This window comes from Vipera berus, assembly GCF_964194415.1.
Source record: "Vipera berus genome assembly, chromosome: 3".
NCBI classification, from domain to species: Eukaryota; Metazoa; Chordata; class Lepidosauria; order Squamata; family Viperidae; genus Vipera; species Vipera berus.
The window spans coordinates 19,347,828-19,375,287 of record NC_138204.1 but is presented as its reverse complement, the minus strand read 5'-3'; the positions used below and the strand labels follow the sequence as shown (position 1 = coordinate 19,375,287).

The following is a 27,460-nucleotide window of genomic DNA, read 5'->3' as shown; positions in this document are numbered from 1 at the left end:
GGTTTTCAATTAACAGCAATTTTGCTCTCCTCTATGAAGTGAGGGAATTGGTGCTTTGACACATTGTCTTCAGCCATGCTGCTTGGTTTCTCCATCTCTGAACCAATCATAGCCTGGGAACTATCCATCTTGGAAACGGTGGCAGAATTCATTGCTACATTGATCGCTGGACTTCCCCCAATGGTGGTTGGAAGAGAACGAATGCCTCCACTCTGGATCACAGAAATCTCATTGGTTTTCATGGCTAAGCCATTACTGAGCACTGCAGCATACTGGTTCCATGCTGATGGATCGAGGCTCACCGAAGGGGTCACTGCATCTTTAGGGAACATTTCTGATACCTTCTTTGAATCATTGCCAAGCAAAGCCATGGGGTTATCAATGGACAGTCTTCTTCCGCGTCTGGCAGAATTGTTCCACATGTGGGTTCCAACATGGACCTTAGGGAAAAGATTGTCAAAATTAAAAATTATACTTCTGTGGGTATGAATCTGGGCAAAAACTGGAAGAACTAGACAGTTTCAATGGAAATGCAATATTCAAATCCCTGCTCAGGAACAGTGGCTACCATAACATCTTGAGTAACACTCCCTCCTTCAATTTCTACCATTCCAGAGTTTTGTTCTGGAGAGAAGAGTATCTGGTAAGCAACTAATGGCCCCGGGGCTGCTTTGAAGGTTCCTCTGCAATTCAGACCTCTGGTGATAGCTAAATGTCTCTTACCCAATTGAAAGAGAGAGAAAAGGAGTATCCCCACCCACTTCTACCTCTGTCTGACCTCATCGCTTGGTAGCTACTATCAAGTACGTCTTATCCATTATCCAAGGACATGTAACATGTAACCTCCGCAGAAAAAATGTTGCCCGTCCCTGGCCTGTAACTTGTCCTGTATGTCCTTTAATTGCAGGTGTGCAATTAAAGAGAAAGGAGGCACTGGTATGAGTCTATCACAAGGAAGAGAAATGAGATGACAACATCTCATGAATATGGGATATCATCCTGTAATATCTATAACAACCAAGCCTTCTTGCTCTAAATGCTAAGGCCCCTGGTGAACAATAATAATAATAAATAATAATAAACCTTTATTGTCAAAGTACATGTGTAGATTGAGATTAGCTGAGCCTCCCCCCCGTGCTCTCACCCCCCAACACACAGTGACAACAAACCCTCCATCCTACCACACCATGTGAACCAACTACACCACACACCGGCCTCCCAAGTCAATTCTGCATAAGTTCACAGAGATTATGTCCCATTTAAAAGCCTAACAGCCCACGGATAAAAGCTATTTTTCAGCCTGTTGGTACGGCTGGCTATATTCCTATATCTCCTATATCTCCGGATGGTAGGAGAGTAAAGAGATACTGTCCAGGAGCTGGACATACATATCATTGCCTTCAAATTGCTCACCTTGAGATTCCCCTTTGTGGTAAAAGCTCTTCCACAGATGGTGCATGCGAACGGCTTTTCCCCTGTGTGAGTCCGCTCATGGATCTGAAGAGCACTTGCTGAAGAGAAGTTCTTACCACAGGTAGTGCAGATATGCTGCTTAGCAGTACGGCGATGGGGTGGAACCAGAAGAGGAGGCACGCTGGGTGACAATGCAGGAGGGGTAATAAAATGACTGGTGCTAATGGGGCGATCGCTGGACATCTCCATTTTTATGAGAGCTGGTGGTGCTCTGATAAATGATGGGTGGATGCTGTTCCGGCCTGAAGAAAAAAAACAGATAAGGATTTGTCGATGCGTTGCTTACACTACAAGTGTCATAAAAATTCTCCATGCCCAATTTTATTATTGAAAACAAATAATGGAATGAATATGAACAGGTCATACTGAGAACAGAAAACAGCTGATGGAGATGAAAATAATTAGGAATTTGTGGGGTGAAGACTTGGGGTGTATCTACATAATCCTTGATGTACAACCATAATTAGCACCCTCTTACCCGGGGATGAGGGTGATCAGGTCCCTGAGCTCAGGTTGGTCTATTTTAACGCTAGATCCATAGTTAACAAAGCTCCCCTCATCCATGATCTGATCGAGGAGGAATGTGCGGATCTAGCGTGCATCACGGAAACTTGGTTGGGTTCAGAGGGAGGGGTGCCTCTCACCGAGTTATGCCCGCCAGGTTTCCAGGTGCTGCACCAGCCACGGGCTCAGGGCAGGGGTGGTGGGGTGGCAGTGGTTATTCGGGAGACTTTGTGTCCCCGGGAGGCCACCATTGTCCAGATGGCTGGGAGTGAATCCCTCCTCTTGAGATGTGGTCCTCGGGCTCAGTTGGGCTTGTTGCTTACATACCTGGCGCCCAGCTGTGTGGCAACAGCCCTGCCTGAGCTGCTCGACACTCTCTCAGGGTTGGCGGTGGAGTTCCCCAGGCTTATAGTCCTGGGTGACTTCAACCTGCCGTCACTGGGAGGGTCGTCGGAGTTAGCTCGGGAGTTCATGGCTTCCATGACAGCCATGGGCCTGACCCAGGTTATTGAGGGCCCGACTCACGTGGGGGATCATACTCTCGACCTGGTGTTCCTATCTGGACAGTGGCTGGATGATCTGGGAGGGGGTTCCCCGTCCATCACCCCTCTGTCATGGTCAGATCACCACCTCCTGAGGCTGGTTTTCCGTTATGCCACCCCCCGCCGCTGGGCGGCGGAACCGACCAGGTGGTTCCGCCCCAGGCGCCTAATGGACCCGGATCGGTTCCAGAGGGCGCTTGGGCCTATACCTATCACCCTTACCCACAGCCCAGTCGATGCTCTGGTGGAGGCCTGGGAAACGGCTGCCGCCAGGGCACTTGACTGCGTTGTACCCATGCGACCTCTGACCCGGCGCAGATCCCGTTGGGCCCCATGGTTCTCTGTGGAGCTCCGGGAGATGAAGCGGCGGAGACGAGGTCTAGAGAGCGGTTGGAGATCCAGCCGATCTGAATCCGACCGATTGCAGTTAAGAATCTTTATAAGGTCTTATCTTGCAGCGATAAGGACGGCGAAGTCTAACTACTTTGCTGCCCTTATCGCGTCCGCAGATAATCGCCCAGCCGCCCTGTTTAGGGTGACTCGCTCCCTCCTTAACCAGGAGGTGAGAGAGGATCCCTTGCGGGGACGAGCCGAGGAGTTTAGTCATCATCTGGCGGACAAAATCACTCAGATCCGGACCGGACCGGACTCTGACTGGGCAGAGTCTGATGTGGAGGAATCGGGCGGTCTTGAGCACGTTATCTGGACTGAGTTCGACCCTGTTTCCCCTGATGATGTGGACAGGATCATGGGGAGACTGAGCACCACCACCTGTTTGTTGGATCCGTGCCCCTCCTGGCTAGCTTATGCGGCTCGGGAGGGAACACGAGGCTGGTTCCATGCAGTAATAACTGCTTCTTTGAAGGAGGGTGTCTTCCCTGCCGCCTTGAAGGAGGCGGTGGTGAGACCCCTTCTCAAGAAGCCTGCTTTGGACCCGGCTGTTTTAAACAACTATCGTCCAGTCTCCAACCTTCTCTTTTTGGCGAAGGTTGTTGAGAGTGTGGTGGCGCATCAGCTCCCTCTGTTCCTGGAGGAAACTGATTATCTGGACCCGTACCAATCGGGTTTCAGGCCCGGACACAGCACGGAGACGGCATTGGTCGCGCTGGTGAATGATCTCTGGAGGGCAAGGGACAGGGGTTGTTCCTCTGTCCTGGTCCTATTAGATCTCTCAGCGGCTTTCGATACCATCGACCATGGTATCCTGCTGCGGCGTCTCAGGGGATTGAGAGTGGGAGGCACCGTTTTACGGTGGTTCTCCTCCTACCTCCAGGGCCGCTCGCAGTCGGTGTTGACGGGAGGGCAGAGATCCGCCCCGAGGCCTCTCATTTGTGGAGTCCCTCAGGGGTCGGTTCTCTCGCCTCTCCTGTTCAACATCTATATGAAGCCGCTGGGCGAGATCATTCGTGGCTTCGGGGTGGGGTATCATCAGTACGCTGATGATACCCAACTTTTTCTTTCCACCCCGAACCAACCCAGTGATGCCCTCGCCGTGATGTCCCGGTGCCTGGAGGCGGTTCAGGTCTGGATGGGGAGAAACAGGCTTCGTCTCAATCCCGCCAAGACTGAGTGGCTGTGCATATCGGCGTCTCGGGCTAACCAGGTTATTCCACCTCTAACGATGGGGGGTGAGGTGTTACCCCCCGTTGATAGGGCTCGCAACTTGGGCGTCCTCCTGGATTCACGACTCAATTTTGAAGATCACATAGGAGCCGTGACCAGGGGAGCTTTTGCACAGGTTCACCTGGTGCGCCAGTTGCGTCCCTATCTGGACCGAGACGCCCTACGCACAGTTACTCATGCGCTTGTGACCTCCCGTTTGGATTACTGTAACGCTCTCTACATGGGGCTGCCCTTGAAGACCACTCGGAGGCTTCAACTGGTGCAGAATGCGGCCGTGCGAGTTGTAATGGGGGTCTCCCGATACTCCCATGTAACACCTCTACTCTGCGAGCTGCATTGGCTTCCGGTTGCCCTCCGGGTGAAATTCAAGGTGCTGGTTATCACCTATAAAGCCCTACATGGCCTGGGTCCGGGGTATTTGAGGGAACACCTGCTGCCGGCATCAAATGCCCTTCGCCCAGTGCGCTCCCACAGGGAGGGTCTTCTCAGGGTGCCACCGGTAAGAGATTGCCGGCGGGTGACACCCAGGGATAGGGCCTTCTCAGTGGGGGCGCCTGCCCTCTGGAACCAGCTGCCAGTGGAACTGAGGACTGCCCCCGACCTCCGATCATTCCGCCGGGGCCTGAAGACCTGGCTCTTTGAGCTCTCGGGCCCAGGCTGAGGAGAAATTTATTTTAATTGGGGTTTTTAATTGTACAGGGTTGGTTTAATCTTTTTTAAATTGGTTTTTTAACTTTTGTATGGTTGATTTTTAACTCCCTGTAAACCGCCCTGAGTCCTCAGGGAAAGGGCGGTATATAAATGCAATAAATAAATAAATAAATAAATAAATAAATAAATAAATAAATAAATAAATAATTGGAACCAGAATTTCCATTGCTAAGCAACGGGGCCGTTTAATCGAGTCATGCCCGATTTTGCTGCAGTTGGTAAGAAAGTCACATGGTTAAGTGAATATGGCTTCCCCCATTGACTTTGCTTGTCGGAAGCCCAACTGGGAAAGTTGCAAAGGGCAATCACGAGATCCAGGGATGCTGCCACTGCGGTAAATATATGCTAGTTTTGCCAAATACTCAGAATTTGATCAGATGCTGCAACCATCAAAAGTGCAAGGAATAAGTCATAAGTCAGTTTCTTTCAAGGTCTTAACTCAGTTATGGGCAGGATTAGGGAGGCGGTGCCAGCTAGCCAGCCATGAAGTTCCATCACCTCAGCATAATAGATGGTAAACAAAATCTGCTCAATTTTACAACTATAATTTTGGCCAAATATTTTTTCCCTGACTGGAATTCTCACAAACCATTTCAGCTGTTCAAGAAAAGCTGGAGAAAGATTTTTTTGGGGGGGGGGGTAGGAGAAAGTAAATGAGATAATTTGAATTGATGTGTCATTTTTTTTAATCAGTGGACCCACTCAAAAGTCAACAGGCAATGACTGGGTTCACACTAGAGGGTCCGGTTGGGTGCACTAAGATTCAGTTCAAATTGAAAAATCAAATGGATTCAAAACTTCACTGCAAATTCATTTTCTGAACAGATTTGAAAAATAATTGAACTTACTTAGAAGCACCTAATTGAATCTGACCATTTGATATGAATCAATGAACTTACTCAGAAAAAGCAGTTCTAATGAAAATTCAAACTTTGAATCAAATCTTAACTCTAGTGCACTCATCACGCTAAGTCATAGTTTGCTTGATTATAGTTAGTTGAATAGATACCACTGACTGGATTCACTAACAGTAAGTTATAAACCACAGCTTACAATCCATAATTGTTAAGTTCACACATTGGTTTAAATCAAAACCAAACAAACCTCATCATAGCTTAACATGCTATATGAACCCAGTCACTGTTTACATATATTTTTACATATATTTTCCAGATATGAGTATTAGCTACCAAGCAAACTGTAGACGAAAGAAGAATAGCTATATATCCTATTTTACAGAGAACAAATTTTCTGTTAGCAAGGTTGTTATTCTTTATTTGAAGGGCTGCCTGCCAGTTAAGTCTAGTGAAAGAGAGAACAGCAATTAGCCATAAGCATTTAGCAGCCAAATGCCAGATGCAACTGGTGAACAGATCAACATCTTCCTCAACTTGGCGTGAAACATTAGAACATGGTGAATAAATTACAGCCCATACATTTCAGAGTCTGCTTTTGCTCTTTTGGGGTGGATGCATATCCTCTTTTGGTGATGCATAAAAGGTTCTCCTTCAGAAATAAGACAAGATTCCTACTTTGATTTATAACTCTGTATCATTTAGTACAAGACATCAGCCTTCAACAGGATGTTGTTTGGATAATTGTGATCACAGCTCCCATTCCATCAGGAAAAATTGGAGCTAATAATTCAAAACAGCGACATATCAAGTTGAGCAGCGGTACTTTCCCATTTGTTCCAAAGCCATGAGTTCAATTTTAAGTGATTTTAAGTAATAAGACGTAAAAGAAAACTGGAAATAGTTTTCTTGCCTAGAAAATTAATTCACATTTACTTGTCTTTCATAAAGTGAATTCTGCATTATACTTTGTCTAGCTAGATTGACTTTAGATTTAATATTGCTGGCCTTGAAAATTATGGCAGAGAACATGGGAAGGAAGGGAACAATACAGCCATGCAAACAAGATAGCTACTGATTACGATCTCACCTCTTTGGTGAGATCGTAATCTTTGGGTTAGGACGCTGAACTTGTCGATCGGAAGGTCGGCAGTTTGGCGGGTCGAATCCCGAGTGCCGCGTAGCAGAGTGAGCGCCTGTTACTCATCCCAGCTTCTGCCAACCTAGCAGTTCGAAAGCATGTAAAAATGCAAGTAGAAAAATAGGGACCACTACGGTGGGAAGGTAACAGCATTCCGTGCGCCTTTGGCATCTAGTCATGCCGGCCACATGACCACGGAGACGTCCTCGGACAAGCGCTGGCTCTTCGGCTTTGAAACGGAGATGAGCACTGGCCCCTAGAGTCGGAAACGACTAGCACGCATGTGCGGGGGAACCTTTACCTTTACCTTTATGGAATTTTTCTTAGGTTTCAAGAACAATTGATTTGGATCAGATAGGTAGGTGCCATTTTTCACAGTCAATATTCCTCAAGTATTAGATACTAGAGGAAAAATGTGGCTGATGGGGTGGTGAACAGAACTCAGATTTATGAACAACAATGGAAGCAACCTGGAATTAAGGAGAAACTTCTTAACAGTGAGGACAATTAACCAGTGGAACAGCTTGCCTCCAAGAAATCGTGAGTGCTTCATCACTAGAGGTTTTTAAGAAAAGACTGGACAGTCACTTGTTCAGAAATGGCATAGGGTCTCCTGCTTGAGCAGGGGGTTGGACTGGAAGACATTCAAGGTCCCTTGCAGCTCTATATTGATTGGTTGAACTATAACTTTCTGATCTGGGAGGTTGGCTGTCCTAACATAGACTACAAACATTTAACTCCATCCATGCATTAAAAAGCAAATCAATTTCACAATAATTGCTAGGATTTTTGCTTTCCATTAAAGTGACTCACCGTATTCTCCATTTGGGAAGTATAACCCAGGTTCCTCTTTGATCACTTTTCGACCAATGTTGCCATATGTTAGATCCAAAGCCCGTTCTCTTTCTGTAGGCGTGACTTCAGAAGCTTCAGCCTTGGTTCCCACTATTCCATCTTCTTGGATACTAAAACATGGTGACTTTGATCTGGTGCTCTCGGCTTGACTGTTGGTTGGAGACATAGCCAGGAAGGAAGCTGATTCAGAGGTGATGGGGCTACGGCTACCATTTTGATAGTCCAGATCACCTGCCACTGAGGAAGAATCATTGGTCATGCCGTCACTCTCTGCAGATCCATTATCACTCGATTTCAAACTACTTTGCCGCTGCAAAGTCAAAGCCGAATTCACCATTTTCATCTGGTTTTCTAGAGCTGAAATACTGGAAGGAACAGATGTTGATGGATCAGCTTGAGCACTGCAAGATTTAGAAGAATGATTTGGTGATTCCAAGTCTCCATCCATTTCCATGCTTTCATTGCTCTCTAAGCAACAGGGATCTCCACTGTTCTCAGCTGAAGTAGCCTCCATGTCATTATTATCATGGGGGGTTTCTGCCACTGGGGTATTGGGGATCTGCCCTCCCATATGCATACGAATGTGTTGCTGCAGCACCACTGCATTTGTAAATTTCTTTTGGCAGATAGGACAGGAGTGCTGCATCTTCAGGGGGGTATTTGCTCGGTGCACGCCATAGTGTGTTTTGAGGTTGCCTTTGGTGGAAAAAGCACGGCCACAAATCTTGCACTTGAACGGCCTCTCACCTGTGTGAGTGCGGTAATGCATTTTGAGGGAGCTCTGGCAACTGAGAACTCTATGGCAGATCAAGCACTCATTGGGGTCACTGGTGGCTTTGTCAATGTTCTCCACCAACTGCTGGAGCTTTATTGTTTCAGAGCCTTGCTCACCAACCTGGCATCCGTGGAAAGCACTCCCACTGCAGCCAGCCTGCGGAGAGCTCTGGTTCTGCTCAGCTCCTGATTCATGACTGGCCGAACCTGATGAAGAATCGCCTTCACTTTCTGGCTGGACATCACTTAGAAGTGTGTTGGTAAAAGGATCCTTGCTCCTTGTGGGGTTGGAAGTGTTTGGTGGCAAGGCAGAGCCTACGGAGCCAGACAGGGTGGTCAAAACAGGCTTGGAATCCACAATAAGATTAGATTCATCTAGTGGGACAGACATCCCGTAAGGTATGCCAGTGCTGGTGGGCACATTATCTAGGTGTTCAGGCACAGGGTAAGGATTCATTTTGATGTGAGGATACTTGTCTTTATGCCTCTGGAAATGCACTTTCAGATTGCCTTTGGTGGTGAAACGATTGCCACAAATGTTGCACTTGTACGGCCTCTCCCCAGTGTGGGAACGGAGGTGAATTTGCAGAGCGCTGTCGTTGCCAAAGATTTTGCCGCAAAACTTGCACTTGTGTTTGAAGAAGGACTCCTCCTGGCTTGGTTTACTTTCAGAGACACTCACATTTGCTACTTTCCCTTTCCCCTTCTTTGAGGGGTCGACGGCTGGGGAGACAGTGGTAGGGGGATTCTGGAAGATAGCCGAGCTGGAAGATTGAGGTAGCAGAGGGCTCAGGAAACGAGACATAGAACCTGGCAAGCTTCGACTTACATCGGGCTTTAAGGAGAGGGCAGGAGCAAGCCCACCAGCCACTGAGACGGTTGTCGGAATACCAATATTAGGATGAGGTAGTTTGCCTTGCTTCAAGGATTCCAAGGATAGGCTTGGATTCCCAGCTTTCTGTCCAATTAAAGCAACAGCAGCTGACAGCTGCTGGGACATATGAGCCCCCAAAGCTTTGAGGGGCTCTGCAGCAGCAACTGAGGGATGTAGGACATGGGGGGCCATCATGGCAATTTGGATGCGGATCTGCTCCGTCAGCTGGAGTTGCTGGAGTTGCTGCTGCTGTAGGCACATCAACTGCTCCAGGATCATTGGGATGGCACTGAGGCCAGCCACGGAGGGAGGCAGAGATTCTGAGGTACACTGGTTGACAGCCACTTTAGTGCCATGTATAGTTTGCAAAGTCACATTAGTGTTTGGTACTTTGGGTTTGGGGACAAAGCTTAGCCCTTGAGTTGTGGAGGCAACAGAGGGCTCTGTTTTTAGATATGTCATTCCTGAAGGTTCGGATCCAGCTTTCTCTTCTCTCTTTTCTGCTGAAGCTGGGCAGCTCTTTATGTTATTCTCCTCAGCCAGCCTACCATCCATTTCGCTGGTTGGAAAAGTCTCCACAGAGCTGTCATGGAAGGCTTCCAAGGGCACTGTCCCTTCACTGTCATTCATGATGAGGACAGGTGGTGTTTTAGTGCAATTTTTCTTATGCTCGAGGAGTTCAGTGAGGTCAAAGAACTCAGCACAGCATTTCTCACAGACATGGGTTTCTTCGGTCCGACATCGTTTGGCATTCATTTCACCTATGTCACCTGGGATATCCTGTGGATTTCCTGCAAAGAAATCAGAAAGAGAGAAAAGATCTGAGTGGAATGACACCACTGACAAAAAAAGCAAGAGGCCTTCACGGGATGACCTTGCAGCAAGGCTGGCTGGGGAATTCTGGGGGTTGAAGTCCACAAGTTTTAAAAGTTGCCAGGGTTGGAGACCCCTGGCTTGGAGGGTAGAAATACACAGGCCTGGGGACATCTTTATCCAATCTCTAAGCCTGTATAGTTTAAAGCAATATGTGCATTAACGTGGCAACTTTTAAGACTTGTGGACTCCAACTCTTCATGGTTGGTTGAGGAATTCTAGGAGCTGAAGTCCACAAATCTTAAAATTGCCACGTTTGGAGACCCCTGTCCTAGGACAAAGACAAGGTTGGTGAATCAAAGATGGGTGAATTGCTTTCCAGGTCAGCATTTCTCCTGGCAAACCTCCTAGATAAGCACAAAGCTGTTTTAGTGGAATCAGTCCACCATTTTGATTTCCCAGTGTTTGTATCTACAGGTAGTCAGTCCTTGACTTTCACCCATTTGTTCAGTGAAGTTACAACAACAATGAAAAAAGTGACTATGATGGTTTTCACACTTATGAGCATTGCTGCATCCTCAAGGTCATCCTGTTCCAGCAGTCCGGCCTGGCGTGATAACTTTAATTGGGGTCCCAGTTTGTTTTTACTATTGTTTTTTATTGTTCAATCTGTATACCAACCTTACTCTGTACACCGCCCCGAGTCCCTCGGGAGAAGGGCGGTTTATAAAAATAAATAAATAAATAAATAAATATGTCCTGAGGTCATGTGATCACCCTTTGTAATCTTCTCTGTCAGTTTCTAACAAGCAAAGTCAATGGGTGATGCCAGATTTCCTTAACAACCACATGATTCTCTTAACAAATGTAGTGATCTGCTTAACAGCTGTGGCAAAAGGTCATAAAATGAAGAGTAACTCACTTAACAACTGTTTTGCTTAGCAACAGAAATTTTTGGTTCCATTGTGGTTGTAAGCTGAGAACTAACTGTAGTATTGCTTTTCAAGTAGCTACGTGCTCAGGAGAACAACCATGATAGTCTTTACCAATTTGACCATTTCCAGATTTATTGGGATTATAGAATTTCCCATTAGCTTGGATAGGCCCCTCCAGCTGGAAATTCTGGAGCATGCCGTCCATTGCTTCTGTTAAGATCAGGCTGCGGAAGCAGCAGCAACAACTGCTAAATATTATCTTTGTTGTTATTGCATAGGTGCATAAAACAATCCAAATAGTACATAATATCATTCTTAATTTTGCAATACATGAGTACATGAACAATCATTGTGGTTATTTCAGTCTGCCGAAATAAATGGGAAAATCCTTGCAAGTAGCTGTATAGACAGCACCATTTTAAGTCCAACCTTGAATGGACTTAAATCCAGATGCTAAGTGGAAAAAATCCAGACTCACTCAAGCTTCCCAAAATTCTTTTGCTGATATCACCACCTGACCACTGAACTTAGGAAGATAGTTGGGAATGGAGAGGATCTATTATTTATTTCGATTATTTGGTATACATGTGAAATAATATTGTGCAAAGCACTTCCGAAGGGAGAGAGACGTCGTGCTTTCAACCTCTGCAAGAAGAGAGACACATGTATCCACATCACAGATCCTGGAAACCATATTGCTTTGTCATGTCACCCGTGTTTCCCTGAAAATAAATCCGGGTCTTTTATTAATTTTTGCTCCAAAAGACACAATAAGGCTTTTTTTCGGTTAGGTCTTATTCCCGAGGTTATATGCTACTAAATGCATCCATCTGGCTGACGATCTTAACTGGGGCTTATTTTGGGGATGGGGCTTATATTATGAGTGTTCTGAAAAATTATGCTGGGTCTTATTTTCGGGGAAACACGGTATATGGTAAGAAACTCATAATAAGATTCTGCAATAATTTCACCAAGTTAGCTTTTCTTTGAAGGCTCCCCCGTGTGGCAAAATTAATATTTTCATTATCAGGACAAGGCTGAAGAATCTGTCCTCAAACTGAGAGAAACAAATATCAATGGTTACCGCAGGGGAAAATGCTTGTAAGAAAGGATTGATGTGTGAAACTGTAAATGGGCTAACAACTGGAGCTTGGTGACATTGTAAGGGCTGAAAGAGCATTATACAGATGGTGCTCAACTTACAACCATTGGTTTAGTGATGGTTCGAAGTTAAAACTGCACTGAAAAAGTGACTTACAACCAGTCCTCACACTTACAACGGTTGCAGCATCCCCACAGTTATATGTGATCAAAATTCAGATGCTTGTCAACCGACATGCATTTATTATGGCTGCAGCATTCCAGGGTCAACTGCAGTGGTTTGCTTAACAACCGTGGCAAAAAACGGTCATAAAACTGAGTGCAACTCACTCAACAACTGTCTCATCAGGCAATGGAAATTCTGCTCCCATTTGTTGTGATAAGTTGAGGACTACCTGAATGTACAATGAACATGTGCCATTCTTAGCAGAAATGCTGCAGTAATAAAATCTCTTCTTTACATTAACATTCACAATCAATGAAGTTGCAAGGAATGACTGGATAGGCATCTTTCCCTGGTTTGTAAGCTATTAGAGGAATAAAATATTTTTAGTGGGGGGAAAAATCAGGGAGGGCACCTTAAGACCTAGGGAAGGCAAATAAGATGTTTTGCACCTTAAATGCAATACTTTGTGCAGCAGAGACCACCACCAAATCCTAAGAAACTAAACTTGAACAGAGAAATCTAAAAAATGTCCCAGGTGGTGACAATGTCAAATCACCTGTCAAGAAAATGCTGTCAAGAAAACCATATGAACACATCCATGCAGCGATCAGGAACTGAATTCAATAAAAGGAGACTTTACTTTTACCTTAATGTAGTAATTGTCAAAGTGTGGCTCATGGAAGTCCACTAGATGGTCCGCCATAGCCTCCTGATATTAATGGGCCACAGCACTCAATCCCTGCCACCGCCCAAGTGCGTTGGCAGTCAGCTTAATCATGATAATGGATCAGTAGTTGAACACTGGATCTCTGGAAACAGATTAGCGTTGAAGACCTACTTGCCTCAAGTCTGCTATGTTCCAACAAGGAACATTCTTGACCAGCCCCGTTTGTATGAAGACTCTTTGTTGTTATTGCACAGGGTGCATAAAGTAATCCAAATAGTACATAGTAGCATTCTTAATTTTTCAATACATTTTGATTCGTCATTTAATTTTAAAAACCAAAAGACAAAAGCTGATGGGAAAGAAATACATGAACTTAACCACAACCATTGTCTTCTTTGCTCAAATAAAAAAAAGTGTGAACGCCTATGCTGTTAGGGACAAAAACAGAGGGGGTAGAGTGCTTAATTGGGTAATTCACCTATTTTCTGAATAGTTTATTCAGAGGTCCATGACTGCAGGAAACACTGCCTCAGCAAAAATTCAAAACGTGAACTATATGAAGGAGCAGTCTTTGAAAAGCAGTATTTTGACATATTTGTAGCTAGCAGTTAATCTACTAAAGAGACTACATAAGATTGTTTTGAAGATCACTCATCAGGTTTTTAAACAAAAACTTTATAAAAGTAAATGGCAACTTTACAGAGAAAAGGAAGGCAGTTGATTTTTTTTTAATGATTCACTTATTGTAAGAGTAAATATCAACTCCACTGTTAACAATTACAAACATGTTGCACAGGTAGCTACAGTGTTCCTCCACCCACAGTTGAGCAGACACACACTGAATCATTTATACCAATAAAGGTTTTATGGAAGATGCAGCCAGAACAAAAAAATCATATTCCCCCCACCCCAAAAGCAAGCTGTTTGCATATTTTAATGCCAAGAGACACAAAAATGGCTTATCACACTCAGTAGTGGAAAAAGTGGTTTTGAAACATTTCTTTGAACTTATGCACCTAAAAACTCCACAGGAATATGACCTCAGGTCTTAGCGTGATTTGCAAACTCTCTTGAATTTCTTTCTTAACTAGAGTTCAAAATGAATGCTAGGATTCAAGTAGAAGATTGCTGCTACATAAGCCTTACAGTGTTTATTGTGGAGTCCATTTCTTGTGGGTCTAACATCCAATCCAGCTCCCTCCTTCTCCTGGATCCAGAGCTGACTGGAAATGCCAGCGGGGAAAGCAAAAAATTGAGAAGGAAAGGAAAAAAAGAAAGAAAAGTGAAAATAGAGTCATCTTCAACCTAGCAAGGTCTTGTGTTTGTGCAGGTCTAGGGAAGGGGAAGACCAGAGGCATGCAAAGCTTTGGGAGCCAATACCCATATTTCAGTTTTTGAGTGTGTGTCATTGATGCTCTCATAAAATAGCTACAAGAGAGCTTCTCTTCTGATACTGTGGATTCCAGAGTGGACATAGACAAATGACAGACTATCCATTTCTAAGAAGGCCAAGTCAGGAGATTGTCTCTAGGGTCCTCCAAAAAGTTTCACCATTCCAGTGTAACTATTTCATGAGCATATTTGCCAACAAAACCCAGAACTGCAACCACCCACTATTTTAATTTCAGAGAATGTCTACAGGACCTATTGGGCTTAGCTGAACTTTGGAGAGCGAAATGTGATGCTGAGCTCTACAGTATTCATGTAGGACAGACATGTCAAACACAAGGCCCGGGGGCCGGATCCGGCCTGCGAAGTGGTTTCATGTGGCCCGCGAAGCCATCCTGGAAACAGTGAGGGAACGGCCCCCACTGCCTTGGCCCTGGCCCAGAGACCCTCCTTCTGCCAGAGACCCTCAGATCTGTCCCACTCCTTCCCAGGCCCCTATAGGCACCCTTGATGTGAACGATGTAGAGCTGGCCACGCCCACCCAGTAGGCCATATGCACTCTAGCCATGCCCACCCAGTAGGCCATGCCCACCCTGGCCACACCCACCCGGCCCCCTGAGGGCAACCGCAATGCTGATGTGGCCCTCAATGAAATTGAGTTTGACACCCCTGATGTAGGAGATGACCAGGCCATACCTGAGGGAGAGGTCAAGGGTGTCGTAGTCATGACTTTCTTCACTAGATCTAAATCCAACCCACCTTGAATTCCTTCTACTCTTACCTCCTGCTAAGTTTCTCTTGGCCGCTAGTAGTTCAGATTCTTGTAGAGAGCTCAAGCTTACAATAAATCTTTATACCCATTTGAACAGTCTGGATCTCCTGATTTTCCTGGCACTTGACAATTCCAATGTCATTTTCATTTTACTGAGAAAAATCTTGAAATGACAGATGGGCCAAGAGCCCATGAGTGACAATAACCACAGTTACAGGTATACGGATGCTAAACTGCCAACTACTATGTTTGACCAGCTGGTTTTATCTATGAAGCTTGGACAGAAGAATCGTAACCAAAAGGGTGACTCCTTTAAAATTCAGAGAGAAGAAACATTTTGCCAACCCATTTCCACCCAGCTAGTTGCAATGGGTGGAATAATAAATGTCTTTGTCAAAGAAGACAGAAAAACTAACACAAGTGAAATTGCCTTGGTCTTTACTTTATGCTAAATATGAAGGCTTCTGGTCTTCTGGTGTTGTATGAACTCTCTTCTGAAAGTACTCACTATCTCCTGGAATATTTCTAAGGAGGAAGAAGCTGAAGAAATGTTGAAAAGTATTTCTCCTCATATCCATTAAAGATGAATAGTCTGCTAACTACAGGTAGTCCTCAACTTACAATCATAATTGTGCCCAAAAATTTACGTTGCTAAGTTTGGTTGAGTTTTGCCCCATTTTACGACTTTTCTTGCCACAGTTGTTAAGTGAATCATTGCAGTTGTTAAATTAATAACCCAGTTGTTAAGTGACTCTGGCTTCCCTGTTGGCTTTGCTTGTCAGAAGGTTGCAAAAGAGGATCACATGACCCAGGGACACTGCGACCGTCATAAATTTGAACCAGTTGCTAAGCATCTGAATTGTGATCACATGACCATGGGGATGCTACAACCATCATGTGAACAAAGGACTTTTTTTTCAGTGTTGTGTAACTTTGAACAGTCACTAAATGAACTGTTGTAAGTCAAGGACTGCCTATAACACATTTTTCCAGTTCTGTTTTAACAGACTTGTTTTTCAAAATTAAATGAAAACTGAGAATAACTTGATTTCAGTTCCATAATGCAGATGTGGGGATTTAGCATCCCCTCATTAAGCTGTATATGCGCCGCATACAAAGTGTCTAAATAATCATCAGCTTGATGTTTGTTAATATTTCATGCTGGAAAGCAGACAGTATTTTCTGGCAATATGAATGTGCAATTGCTAGCAAATCAACAAACCAGAAAGAATAAGCTGCTATTTAATCAAGCATGTTTTCCAGGCAACACAATTTATTGAAAAAGAAAATATTTTAAGCTGAACAAAATAAGCTGGTTAAACTTGAAGGTGAATTTAGTCTAGAATAAGGTAGGGCATTTAAAATTATCTCAATTCAGATATTCCAGACACCTGCTAGCAATTATATAACTGTAACCTTGCCTTTTCCTCCAATGATCCATATAAATTTAACCAGATTGGAGGGCTTGAAGGAGGCAACTATTCCCCTTTAATAGCCTTCTTACTTATTAGCAAATTAGTGAACAGTCATCAGGGACAGTTTCTCCCTATTCCAATGCAGCACCTGACAAATGAACTCATGGTATGCCCTGGGACCAGGCTCTCGGCCTAATTTAATCATAAGGCAGTTTTGATGTGAATAAAATTAAGGAGGAACCTCAGGAAATCTGTTCTGAGTTTTCACAGAAAAAGAGGAATCTAAATTTAGTAGATATAGGTAGTCCTCAATTTGTGAGTTTTGAAAATTATGACAGATTACCCCCAAAAGCTACTTCTGACACTGTTTTGAAGTTCTTGTACCATTTCCCCTCAAGTCAAGTGACTGCTTTTGGGCAACAGAGACTGGCACACACTTACAGCCATTTGCAAAGTCCTGTGGTCACATGACCACAGTTTACAGTAGTTTTTCTGGCAAAAATTGTCCCATAGAAAACAATGCGTTCACTTAACAACTACAGTGTTTGCTTAATGACTGTGGCATTTATTTAATGACTGCTCTGGTAAAAGGTCATACATTCAGTTTACGACTGTCATGGCTTATGACCATAACTGCCAGACTCAGTTATGGTTGAAACCTGTAAACTCAGTTAGGCACAAGATACAAGTTCTGCCACACTGACCTATTTTTTAGGCTTGTGGAGGTGTAGCAAAATTGATTACATTGCTTGGGCAAATGTTGCAGATTTCAATATGGAAATGTCAATTATTTCTCCCTTCCAGGTTTATTTTAACTATGTTTTGTTGAATATACAATGGGCTGGGTTTAGAAATAAGACTCAATTATAACCTACTCACAAATGCCAGCAATGGTATTCATGGGCGGGGGATACAAAAAAAAAGGCAATCGGGCAGCCCCAAGCTATGCCTTCCATTTAATAGTTTTGTGCAGTCATGACTGCCGACTTGACTCTTTAAAGCTGTATGAGAGGCAGATTCTCAACTCATCAACTCTTTCCCTGATCCTTCTGAAGAAGAGCCAAACTCCCTTTGCTTTTAAATTAAATGATTTGACTAGAGAAACAAATGTTCTATCGATCTTCCATGTACCACAGCAGCTCATCTGTTCTAGCAAAGCGTTCAGTATTCTTCAAAATAGAAAGACGGTGAAAACAATATCTGATTAAAAAACTGACATAATGTCACAGTTTATAGATGGAGGTTGCTCCAGGTTGCTGTTTTAGCAGAGGTAGAGAACAATGTGCAATGCAAAGGATCCATTTGGAATGTCAATGAAGATTCTCAGTCATCCCGAAGAAGCTACTTCTATGAGCAGCGAGACGTTGCAAACCAAAAAATAAAATAAAAATCCAGTTACCATGATTCAACTTCCAGATGGATCCATTTGGAAGTAACACCCCACATTTAACCTACAGACATTAGGTTGATGCCATCAATTTGCATGATGTATATCTAACCTTCACTCTGAAGAATCATAATATCAAAGGGGATCAACCCAACTGGTTTCTGATAAAAGTCAAACTAGGTCAATGGCTGAAACGGAATGGTGCAATTCAAGTTTTAATTTGCTATCATATTTATGTCATACATTCTTATGACACTCGTATGTTCCTTCATGTGGAAATGGAACCCTGATCAGAAACCAGCAGCTGGAATGGATGCATCAGCAGCCTTCAGTAATGAAAGAAAGAAAAGAAAATGCCGGCACAAGAGCTTTGCAAGTAAACCTACAGAGATTACAACCGTTCTGAAAAATGTAGTTTATCTGAATCCAGGAATTAGCCATTTTCATTAAAAGCTTGAAAGAACTAAACTTCTTCCCCCCAACATGAATTCTAGCTCTGATATGAGAAGCATAGCTTATTTTCTTGGACTATCGGGTGAGTAGATGCTGACAAAACTCAGAAATACTGGCGAGATTAGCCCTCTTCCATTGAAAGACATGAAAAGGTACGGAGAATGGAGTTGCAAAATACCCCTCAGAGAGAAATAAATAAATAATGCTCTTCCCCCTCCATTTCACAACCTCCAACAATAAGTAGGGATCTGAAAGAAATGTCTTTTCATGTTGGTTTGAACATGCATGCAGTTCTCTACATGATCCAAAATCTTGATCAGGCTTCCAGACCATGCATACAAGTTATTCTTGCCTTCAAGCAAATATATATACAGACATTCATGTTGATTACTTGGTAAACAGTGAAAGAAAGGAGTAGGGCATCTTGTCTGCCCCATTTTTACCTTGTTTGAGCTCTCTATGCATTCACTGAATACCTGCACAGGGTATTGCTTTGTGATGCTAAAGACCAAATACAACGTATATCATATTTGCGAGAGAGATGGATGGTTCAGAAATGTGAGAAATAAAATAAAGTGAAGAATGCAGAGGGGAGGGGGGAGGGGAGGGAGGTGTTGGGGAGGGCTGGGGAGAGGGGAGGGGGTTGGAAGGGGTTTTGTCTTTTTAAAAAATGTATTGTAAAACTTTTCAATAAAAAAAAGAATGCAGAAAAGGTAATGTCATTGAGTTTTAGGTAAAGTGTAGAAGAACACTTTCAGTTTGTATTAACTCCAGACGATTCATACTGATGAAGGTCAAGCTTAACGAGAGAAATCAATTACCAATTCCCCAACTATGAAGAACCAAGATCTAGTAAGTGATCCTAAGGTCTAGGAAAGTATGGTAATAGTACTTTTTCACATAGGAGCAGGTCAGTCACCTGCTATCTGCTCCATACCAAGAATGATAAATCTAAGTTCAAAAGAAGCGATCGGAGCCTCCTAATACTACGGCAGCAAGAAAACTTAGACTTTTAGCGTGGTTATCTGAGATAAGACTATGAGAAGTGATAAAGAACCATCAGTTTTGAGGAGGAAACAAGAGGAACAGATCTTCAATTCTTCAACAACCATTTTATAATTTTCCATCCAGTGTACCTAACATTAGATTATGTTATTGAGTAAGGGCTACCTGTCAGCCATGATTCAACCAGATAAGACTAAATTCAGGCAGTCAGGAAACAAATGAGCTAACAAAAGTAAAAATTAGACTAGCACAACAGTGACTCACCAAATTGTGTCATGTTGCTCCTACACCCATTAACTTGCAGCCCTCCAGAAAGATATGAGGCATCTACTATTTTGCTGCAGGAGATGGGTATAGAGAAATAATTCACAGGGAAGGTGGGTCTGAGCTTGATAAGCCACAGATCATACAGACCTGATTTTAAATCTAACAGTAATTGTGAAGTGGGCTGCTTCCTGCTAAGGAGAAAGCATATATGAGAAGAGATTGGATGGCAACATCTAAGGCGGTTCTCAGTCATCCAAGTCATGGTTGTCCCAAAGGTGTTTTTTTCCCCCTCTGAAGAAGGTTCTTGGGTGAGAAGAGAAATGTCCTCAAGGAAAAAACAAAGTCCAGCTACCTTTTGAAAAAGCACCTTTGCAATTGGATGGCAACACGCAACACTTCTCAAATCCCTGTGATCCTAGTATCAATCTGGGCACATTTCACTAACTAGACTTAGACCTGAACAGAAGTAATCAAAACACCCATGCATTCAGAGTGCCTTTCACAATCCAAAAAGAAACAAAACATCTGAATCACAACAAAAGCCTTATTTGGCCCAACAGCTCCTTTTCTCACCATGGTCAGCTAGGGATCCCCAGAAACCTCAAGCAGGGTTTGAAGGCAATAACTCTGATTCATAGTTGAAATACCCAGAAAGTTCATGCATTAGGCTAAGCCATAGCCTGCTTTACTTTGGCTTAGAAGGCTGCGTGAGTCTAGTCATGACCAAATCAACTATGGTAAAAGGCTTAGCATGATGTAATCCTAGCTAATTATGCTTTTTTTTCTGGTCACTGAAGTGCATGTAAGCAGCCCTCACCATTAAAAATCAAGTTTAATAGAATTTAGTGTACCTATTCTTACTTGTTCTTTCTTTTGTTCTTTTATATCCTGCCTTATTTTTATAAACAACTCAAGGTGGCGAACATATCCAACACACCTTCCTCCTCCTATTTTCCCCACAACAACAACAACAACCCTGTGAGGTGAGTGGGTGGGCTATGAGTGAGTGACTGGCCCAAAGTGATTTAGCTGGTTCTGGGGCTAGCCCTCCACTTTCAAATAAATAAAATAAAATAAACAAACAAATGGACCATTGTCTACCCTTTCGAACAAATATAATCTGGTTCCCTGCAGGTACAATGAATTTCAAATTCCATAATCCCATGTTGGCTGAGAATTAAGGAACTCAATGTCCAACGTACCTGAGGAACATTGAGAAGAGCCGCTTTATTATTTATCAGAATGTAAATCTATGTATTGCTTAGATAAGAAACCAGAAAGAATAGCACATCCTCCTTCCATTGTCTTAAATGTGAGAAAATACTGTAGAATAGAGGTCTAAGTATAGGCTAAAATTCAAATTTAAACTGGGCATATTCTCTGGGTATGATGGGAGTTAGGATACCAATGCACGTAGAAAAACTGCATTGGGAAAGGGTAGTCTAAGCTATTGTGTGAATATCACGTTCCGTGCCTCTTCAAAAATGCATAGGCATTTTATCTCTTAAGACCTTGTAAACATATTGAATAACTCAAATGCACCAAACTCAGCCAAGAAATCTAGATTCACAACAAACAGGAAGCAGATTTTAAAAGTGTAGATGAGATCATGCAAGATTGGGCATCAGTATTTAACACCAGTTTTCCCTGGTGCCTTTTGATAATCTGATTTAATTTACTCAAGTGCTTACAACTGCTGATATGATCCAATTTGTTCCAAAAGAATTCTCATGCTTCAGAGAATTATTATATTCATGCCACTCCATTATGAGGATTAGTTTTTAAAAATTTGTGTTCAAAAGTTGTCCACCAAAGCATAGACTGTAATTCCCAAATAGGGCATAATTCAGTCAAGATGAAGCACTTTGAGATCTCTCTCTCTCTCTCTCTTTGGCAGAATAGGGATGGTTTTGCTCCAATTAATATTATAGCATTGTGGACATTATGAACAGATCATGTTACAAGTCAACATCTCTGTCCCACAAAACAAGCTTTTTACTTGTTCTGCAAAAGGGTCACATTAACACGGGGCCAATACCAACAGCAACTATTTCCAAATTGTTTCTTGGGTAGATATTTGGCCAAGTATTTTATGCACATAGCAGGGCTTTGTAAGGGGGTGCAGGGGGTGGGGTAGGACAGGGAGGGCGTTGCTTTATTTGGTTAAACATTTCCAATATTCCAAGCATGAAGATAACACCATTAGATATCCTAAGCGTTAAATCAATACTAATTAGTTACACATGTGGGTCAGTAAGAAGCTTTTGTATCCCACTGTAACAGGAAAAAAAAATTAAAATGCATGAGGTTTTTGATTTTGCTTTCAGCCATTTCAGTTGAAACACAAATCATACTGTCACAGCAGTTTGTGAATATCACACCACATGTCAAGCAGATGATAAAACTCTCCTGGACTTAAAAAGTCTTGCACCAAATTAGGAAAAATGCAAAACACCCAACACATTTGTTAAGAGATTGGAGATGGCTAAAATGTGTTTACTGTAGTTGAAAATAAGCCACACAGAAGTGAAAGGAATTCACCCACTTGAAACAGACTTCAATATGCTAGCTTGGAACAGCACATAACATTAACCATTTGAAAGAATGTCATATCTCTCCCCCCCTCCCGCCCCCAAGTAACACATCTTAAGAAAATTATGCTTTAGGTGAAGAAGTCTACCAATGCTACTAAATATGATTTTAAACACTTAGAGAGGGAAATGTTTTAATTCTCAAGAGACATTTGGATGGATCAAATTAAATAATCCCTGTATTTATATCACAGCAAGTAGCCTTTCTAAGAAAGGCAAACAAGCAAATAGATACAGGAAACAAAAGAGATTTAAAATAAAATTTGACTTGATGGCATTTCAGAAAAAAACAGAATCACAACTGATGGCTTATCTATGCACAAAAGAGTCATGACTTCATCCTTATTGGCTAATCCTGCATTCCTGCCAGGAACATTCGATAAGCATTAAAAAGCATTATGATAAACATATCAAAAAAGCATTGATAAACATAACATTATCTATCTATGTAAAATACTGCAGGATCCATAAAAGAATTCTTAACTAGTGATCTGGACTGGGTTTGAATTTAAAGATCAGAGTTGGGGGGAATATAGACTTCAAACAAGATATTACCAGCCAGAAGCCCATGTATTTAAGTAATAATAGAGAGTACCTCCTTCAATTTTGCACTGCAGGGTGGGGGGGGGGGAGAAAGAGACAGAGAGAAAGAGAGGAACAAATTGTTCTACCTTACGCAAGAATCATTTCCTCCTCTGCACTGACTAGTAAGCTTCTACGTACCACCAAGTCCCTCCAATTATAAACAAGGCAACTTCCACAGACCACACTTAACAGTAGGGCAGTGTTTTAAGACCAACCAAAAACAGCCCCAAAACCCTGCTGCCAAGGTCAATTGCTGGAGAGTCCTAATTGTAAGCTTGACATCAACTTACCACCCACAGAAGGCAGGAGGAAGCAAAGGTTGGAGCAGAAGCTTGTCAAAAAGCGTCATAAGCTGTGTGAGGCTTCAGAGAAAAGGCCCAATCACTGCAGCCAATATAGTGTTTCACTTGCATTAAAAAAAAAGTGGGGGCAGAAAACAAATCACCACAAAGGCACCTTCTCTTGTAAGCATTGAAAGTCCTGTTTGCTAAAAGAAACTTTCTTGTCCTAAGGAAGGTTTGTATTTCTTAATCTTTTTTTTTCCTTTCTGAAATAAAATGACCTCATGCATGTTTCAGGTGGAATATTTGGAGATCTTTTTCACACCAGAGTATGTCAGAAAGTAACTGACGCAATCAGGAAGAGCTCTCACCATGCTGTTTTATATTTGTTTTTATCTTTCAAATTTAATAGTTAAAAACACCTAAAGACACTGTAGTTATTCATATGGAAGAATCTTGTCCGATATACCTGACATATTAAGAAAAATAAATTTGCCTCAAGGACTGTTAGAAGCTGCAATGAGCAATTAAATCTTTTGGACAGTGGGAAGTGCTAATTATCAGTATGAAATGGTTGCTTTTAAGACAATCACTTATTATTTTGACCCATTAAATTGTCAAATTGATCACCATTCCCACTCCGTCCCTCCCTAAAAGCTACTAAATTCTCTTCTGCAAATTTCTATAGTATCTGGATTTCATATCAAGCCAAAAGATAAAGAGCTTGATTTCATTATTAACCCCACCCAAGATGTAGGAAAATGTTCCCAGAAAATCTTTGGGAATTCTTAGATTATTGTTTTATTATCATACCTTAAGATGCCTCAGCTGGATATAGCTGAGTTTTTAAGACTTGTTCAATGCACAAACTGTTAACAGTCAGGTATCCTCTATCGGTTTCTCACCTTTAAAAAGATTCTCCTTACCATTTTACATCTCCCAGTACAAAAATATAGGGAAAGAGATCAACATAGTCTCTTGCTGTCTAGCCAGAACCTTAACCACTACACACCAGACTGACTCTTATTATCAACCACATGAGGTTGATATGAAATAGGACAAGTTCAGTACTTGGTTATGTCTACCTCTCAGGGTTATCCTGAGATTACAAATTGAAGAAGAAACAAAGACTGCTTTCACACAGCACACAGAACCCTAAACCATTTACTAGCCAGAATATTGAGGCAGTTCAGTTTGCAAAGGCACATGCAAACCAACCACATTAAGGCTTGGCGGCGTACTGTGTAAACCCAGCCCAAGTATTTTCTCATACTGTACTGTTAAAGTAGAACATCTATTCCACAATTGTTACCACCCTTCAATAACTCCGCCATATTAAGTGCTGCAAACTTTTAACTACACAAGATGCTTGATTACGTATCTGAGTATTAGCTAATTTTTTGGCAGAAGGGTCCCCATAATCTTGGACTACTGGTCATATTGGTTGAAGCTAATGTCCAAAAATATCTGGACTTTTTCTTCTTCTCAAGCACATTCCTTTCAGAATTGGAATGGACAGAGAACCACAGTGGGGTTCAGACAGTGTTTTGTTGCATACGAATTCAGCAAGAGAGTTTAATGAAACTTGAGAGATCAAGTTCCTTGCTCAGTGCAATGATTTAATAGGTTGGGTAAGCTGAAGTTGATCTTCTGCAATTTTCTGCTACCTGGGAACTGGCCCAATTTATTTGAATCAAATGCAATCTTCTTTTACTGTTTCTGCAGCATCGTTGGCTTATTTTCTGTTCAGAACATTCATTCAAGTGAACCTTCAGCAGCATTCTGTGAAGATAGGCGTCTGGGTGTCGCTGTCCATTTCATCTGATCCTTCAGACCCTAAGCATTAAAAACCCCAAGGCAGGGAAGAAACTAAATCCACATTTTTAATTTGACGGGCCATGCAACACCGGCCGCATCCCCGAGGTGGCGCAACAGAGCAATCGAAACATCCCGGATCCGCACGATAAACAAACATTTCAGCGCGATTTAAGAAGCGGGGATGCTTTTCCCAGATTGATAACATACTCAAAGATTTATCAAGACGTCGCTTTCTCTCTCTCTCTCTCTTCTCCTCTCCCCCCCCTCTCATCCCCATCCCCATCCCCATTTCTTCTCATATTAAAAGGTTCCGCAACAGTAAAGCGACAACCCAACCAGGTTGAAGCCTTGTTGCAAATTAATTCGTGTGTATGAGAGAAATTGATTCAAAAAAATATTATTTGGAAGCTCGGTTGCCCTGCAGCGGGAGCACAAACACACTTAAGCAAGAACATCTAACTAATCTTCCGATTACTCTCCCTCCCCCTCCGTCATGCAACTCCAAAGGAGTTATTAACCCTTTTGTTTCAAGACCGTCTCCGGGGTGGCTTTCCAGCTGCCGGCAGCGAGATTTACATGTAGAAACATCACCTCCAACGCGCCACCCCCCCCAGCCCCGAGCCAGCTCCATCCTAACCAGATGCACAAAGAAAAAACAGTCATGCATTAAACATGGGATTTATAGCCTTCTCGCTAGCTCGCTCGTTTTCTTAAATCACCATTAACCGGGCTCAACAATTGCACATTTGGACTCAAAAGAAAGAGAGAGGGAAAGAGACTCAAATCTTCTGCAGCTCTCCTCACCCTCACCCACCCTTTCCAAAATATGCATTCCTATCATTTGGGATGGCGAATAATTTATCAGGGGATCTTCGCCTTCTCCCCTCTGGCTTGCTTAAAATTAAAAGTTGACCTAAAATTGCACCCCAAAGTTTGCATTTATGTCCCTGGAGCGGGGGGGAAGAGAGAGAGAGATCAAAAGAAATCTTGGGAGAGTCGTATCGATTAGGGAAATACCTTAGACCCAGTTTCCCAAATCTATTTTAAAGTACTAAATTTCGCTTCCCCTCCCCTCCCCACTCCGCGTCCGAAACTACAAAGCTCAGGACTGTATTATGCTACATTAAGTGTCTTCCCTTCCTGGTGGGTTCATTCATCTCCCATGCACCCTCGCCCCCCCCGCCCCCAAAAAGGATGGATCATAAGATCTGAAATCCTGTTTTCCAAAACTTTAAGATATTATTTCAAAGCCGTCGTCTCAAATTCAGCGCACCATCCCGATATTTACCCCGTCCCCTTTACGTTTCGTCCAGTTCTGCGCTTTTACCACCAACTGCTTCTATTCCAGTGCCGGCTCCCCCTCCCCATATCAAAATCAATTAAATCTGCGAAAAGATCAAGCCATGCTTTCAATTGTGGGTGGGAGGGAGGGGGGAGGGGGGGGAGAGAGAGAGAGGTGGTGGTGGTTCCATGCAGCTACTTCGGGAAGATTTTAAAAGCTCTCTGCCCTCCCTCTTCCCCCCCCCCCACCATATTAGCTCACGGGAGTTATTTTAGGAAGTCGGAAATCAAAGATGGCTGGAGGTCAGGCTACAAAAGGTCCCGAGCGATTGTAATCTCTCGGCGAGTTTCTAGTTACTAAAAGGGAGAAGCAGCAGTTCATCCAAATAGAGGCACAAACGGGGTGTGTGTGTGTGTATCACAAAAGGTATTTCGCAGTGTTCCTCACGGCGTACCCCTCCCTTCCCAAAATATTTAGGGAGTTACCTTCTGGCCTCGGCTTTCGGTTACGATGGCTCCAAATCACGCCTGGGGCTGGGGGGGGGGGAAAGAGATGCTAAAGACAACCTACATTTACGGGTTGAAAAACTTTTCCCCAACCGGAGAGGAGCTTTGGAGAAAGAGAGAATTGCCCACTAAGAAAACCCGGATTTTTTTTTTCTCCAGAAAGAGTTCAGTTCCCCCCATAAATTAAAATTTACCCGAACCTAGATTCAGCATGGATTGATGAAGAAACAGGGAAAGAAGGGGGGGGGAGGAAAGGGGGGGCACACATTTAGAAGATATGTGTATGTATATATATATATATATATACACACATATATAAGATATATAATATATATACACACTTTCCGATCGGCTCCCGCAGTCGTGGGAAATCAGGATGAAACAGAAGTGGTCCAGATATCGAGAGGGTCCGTTTGGCTCAGGATTCCGGTCAAGGAACCCCGATGCGCCACGGGGTAGGGGGGAGAAAGAGCCACTCACACGCGCACAAAAGCAAGTAAACCCCCCCCCCCGCCTCAAACACGATCTCCTGCTTGATTTCTTTCCCCCATCAATTAAAGTTGGTAATTGACCGGCGCTCCCTCGCTCCTTTCCCTTACCATTTGCTACATCCGGGAACTGCCGCTCGTCCGAATGGATGTGCTGGGGCTTCGCTTGCTTGCGCCTCGACATGGTG

The 27,460-nt window shown here is 43.2% G+C and overlaps 1 protein-coding gene across 1 annotated transcript; it reads right to left on the bottom strand.

Annotated features, from left to right (window-relative positions):
- Positions 1-5: 5 nt before the first annotated feature.
- On the bottom strand, positions 6-27,456 carry SALL4 (spalt like transcription factor 4; the record flags this gene model as incomplete). The annotated part of the gene is made up of 4 exons (XM_081325351.1): positions 6-440; positions 1,414-1,715; positions 7,662-10,142; positions 27,384-27,456. The coding sequence occupies 4 exons, from the start codon at positions 27,454-27,456 to the stop codon at positions 6-8; spliced, it is 3,291 nt and encodes a 1,096-aa protein (XP_081181477.1).
- Between the last annotated feature and the right edge of the window lie 4 nt (positions 27,457-27,460).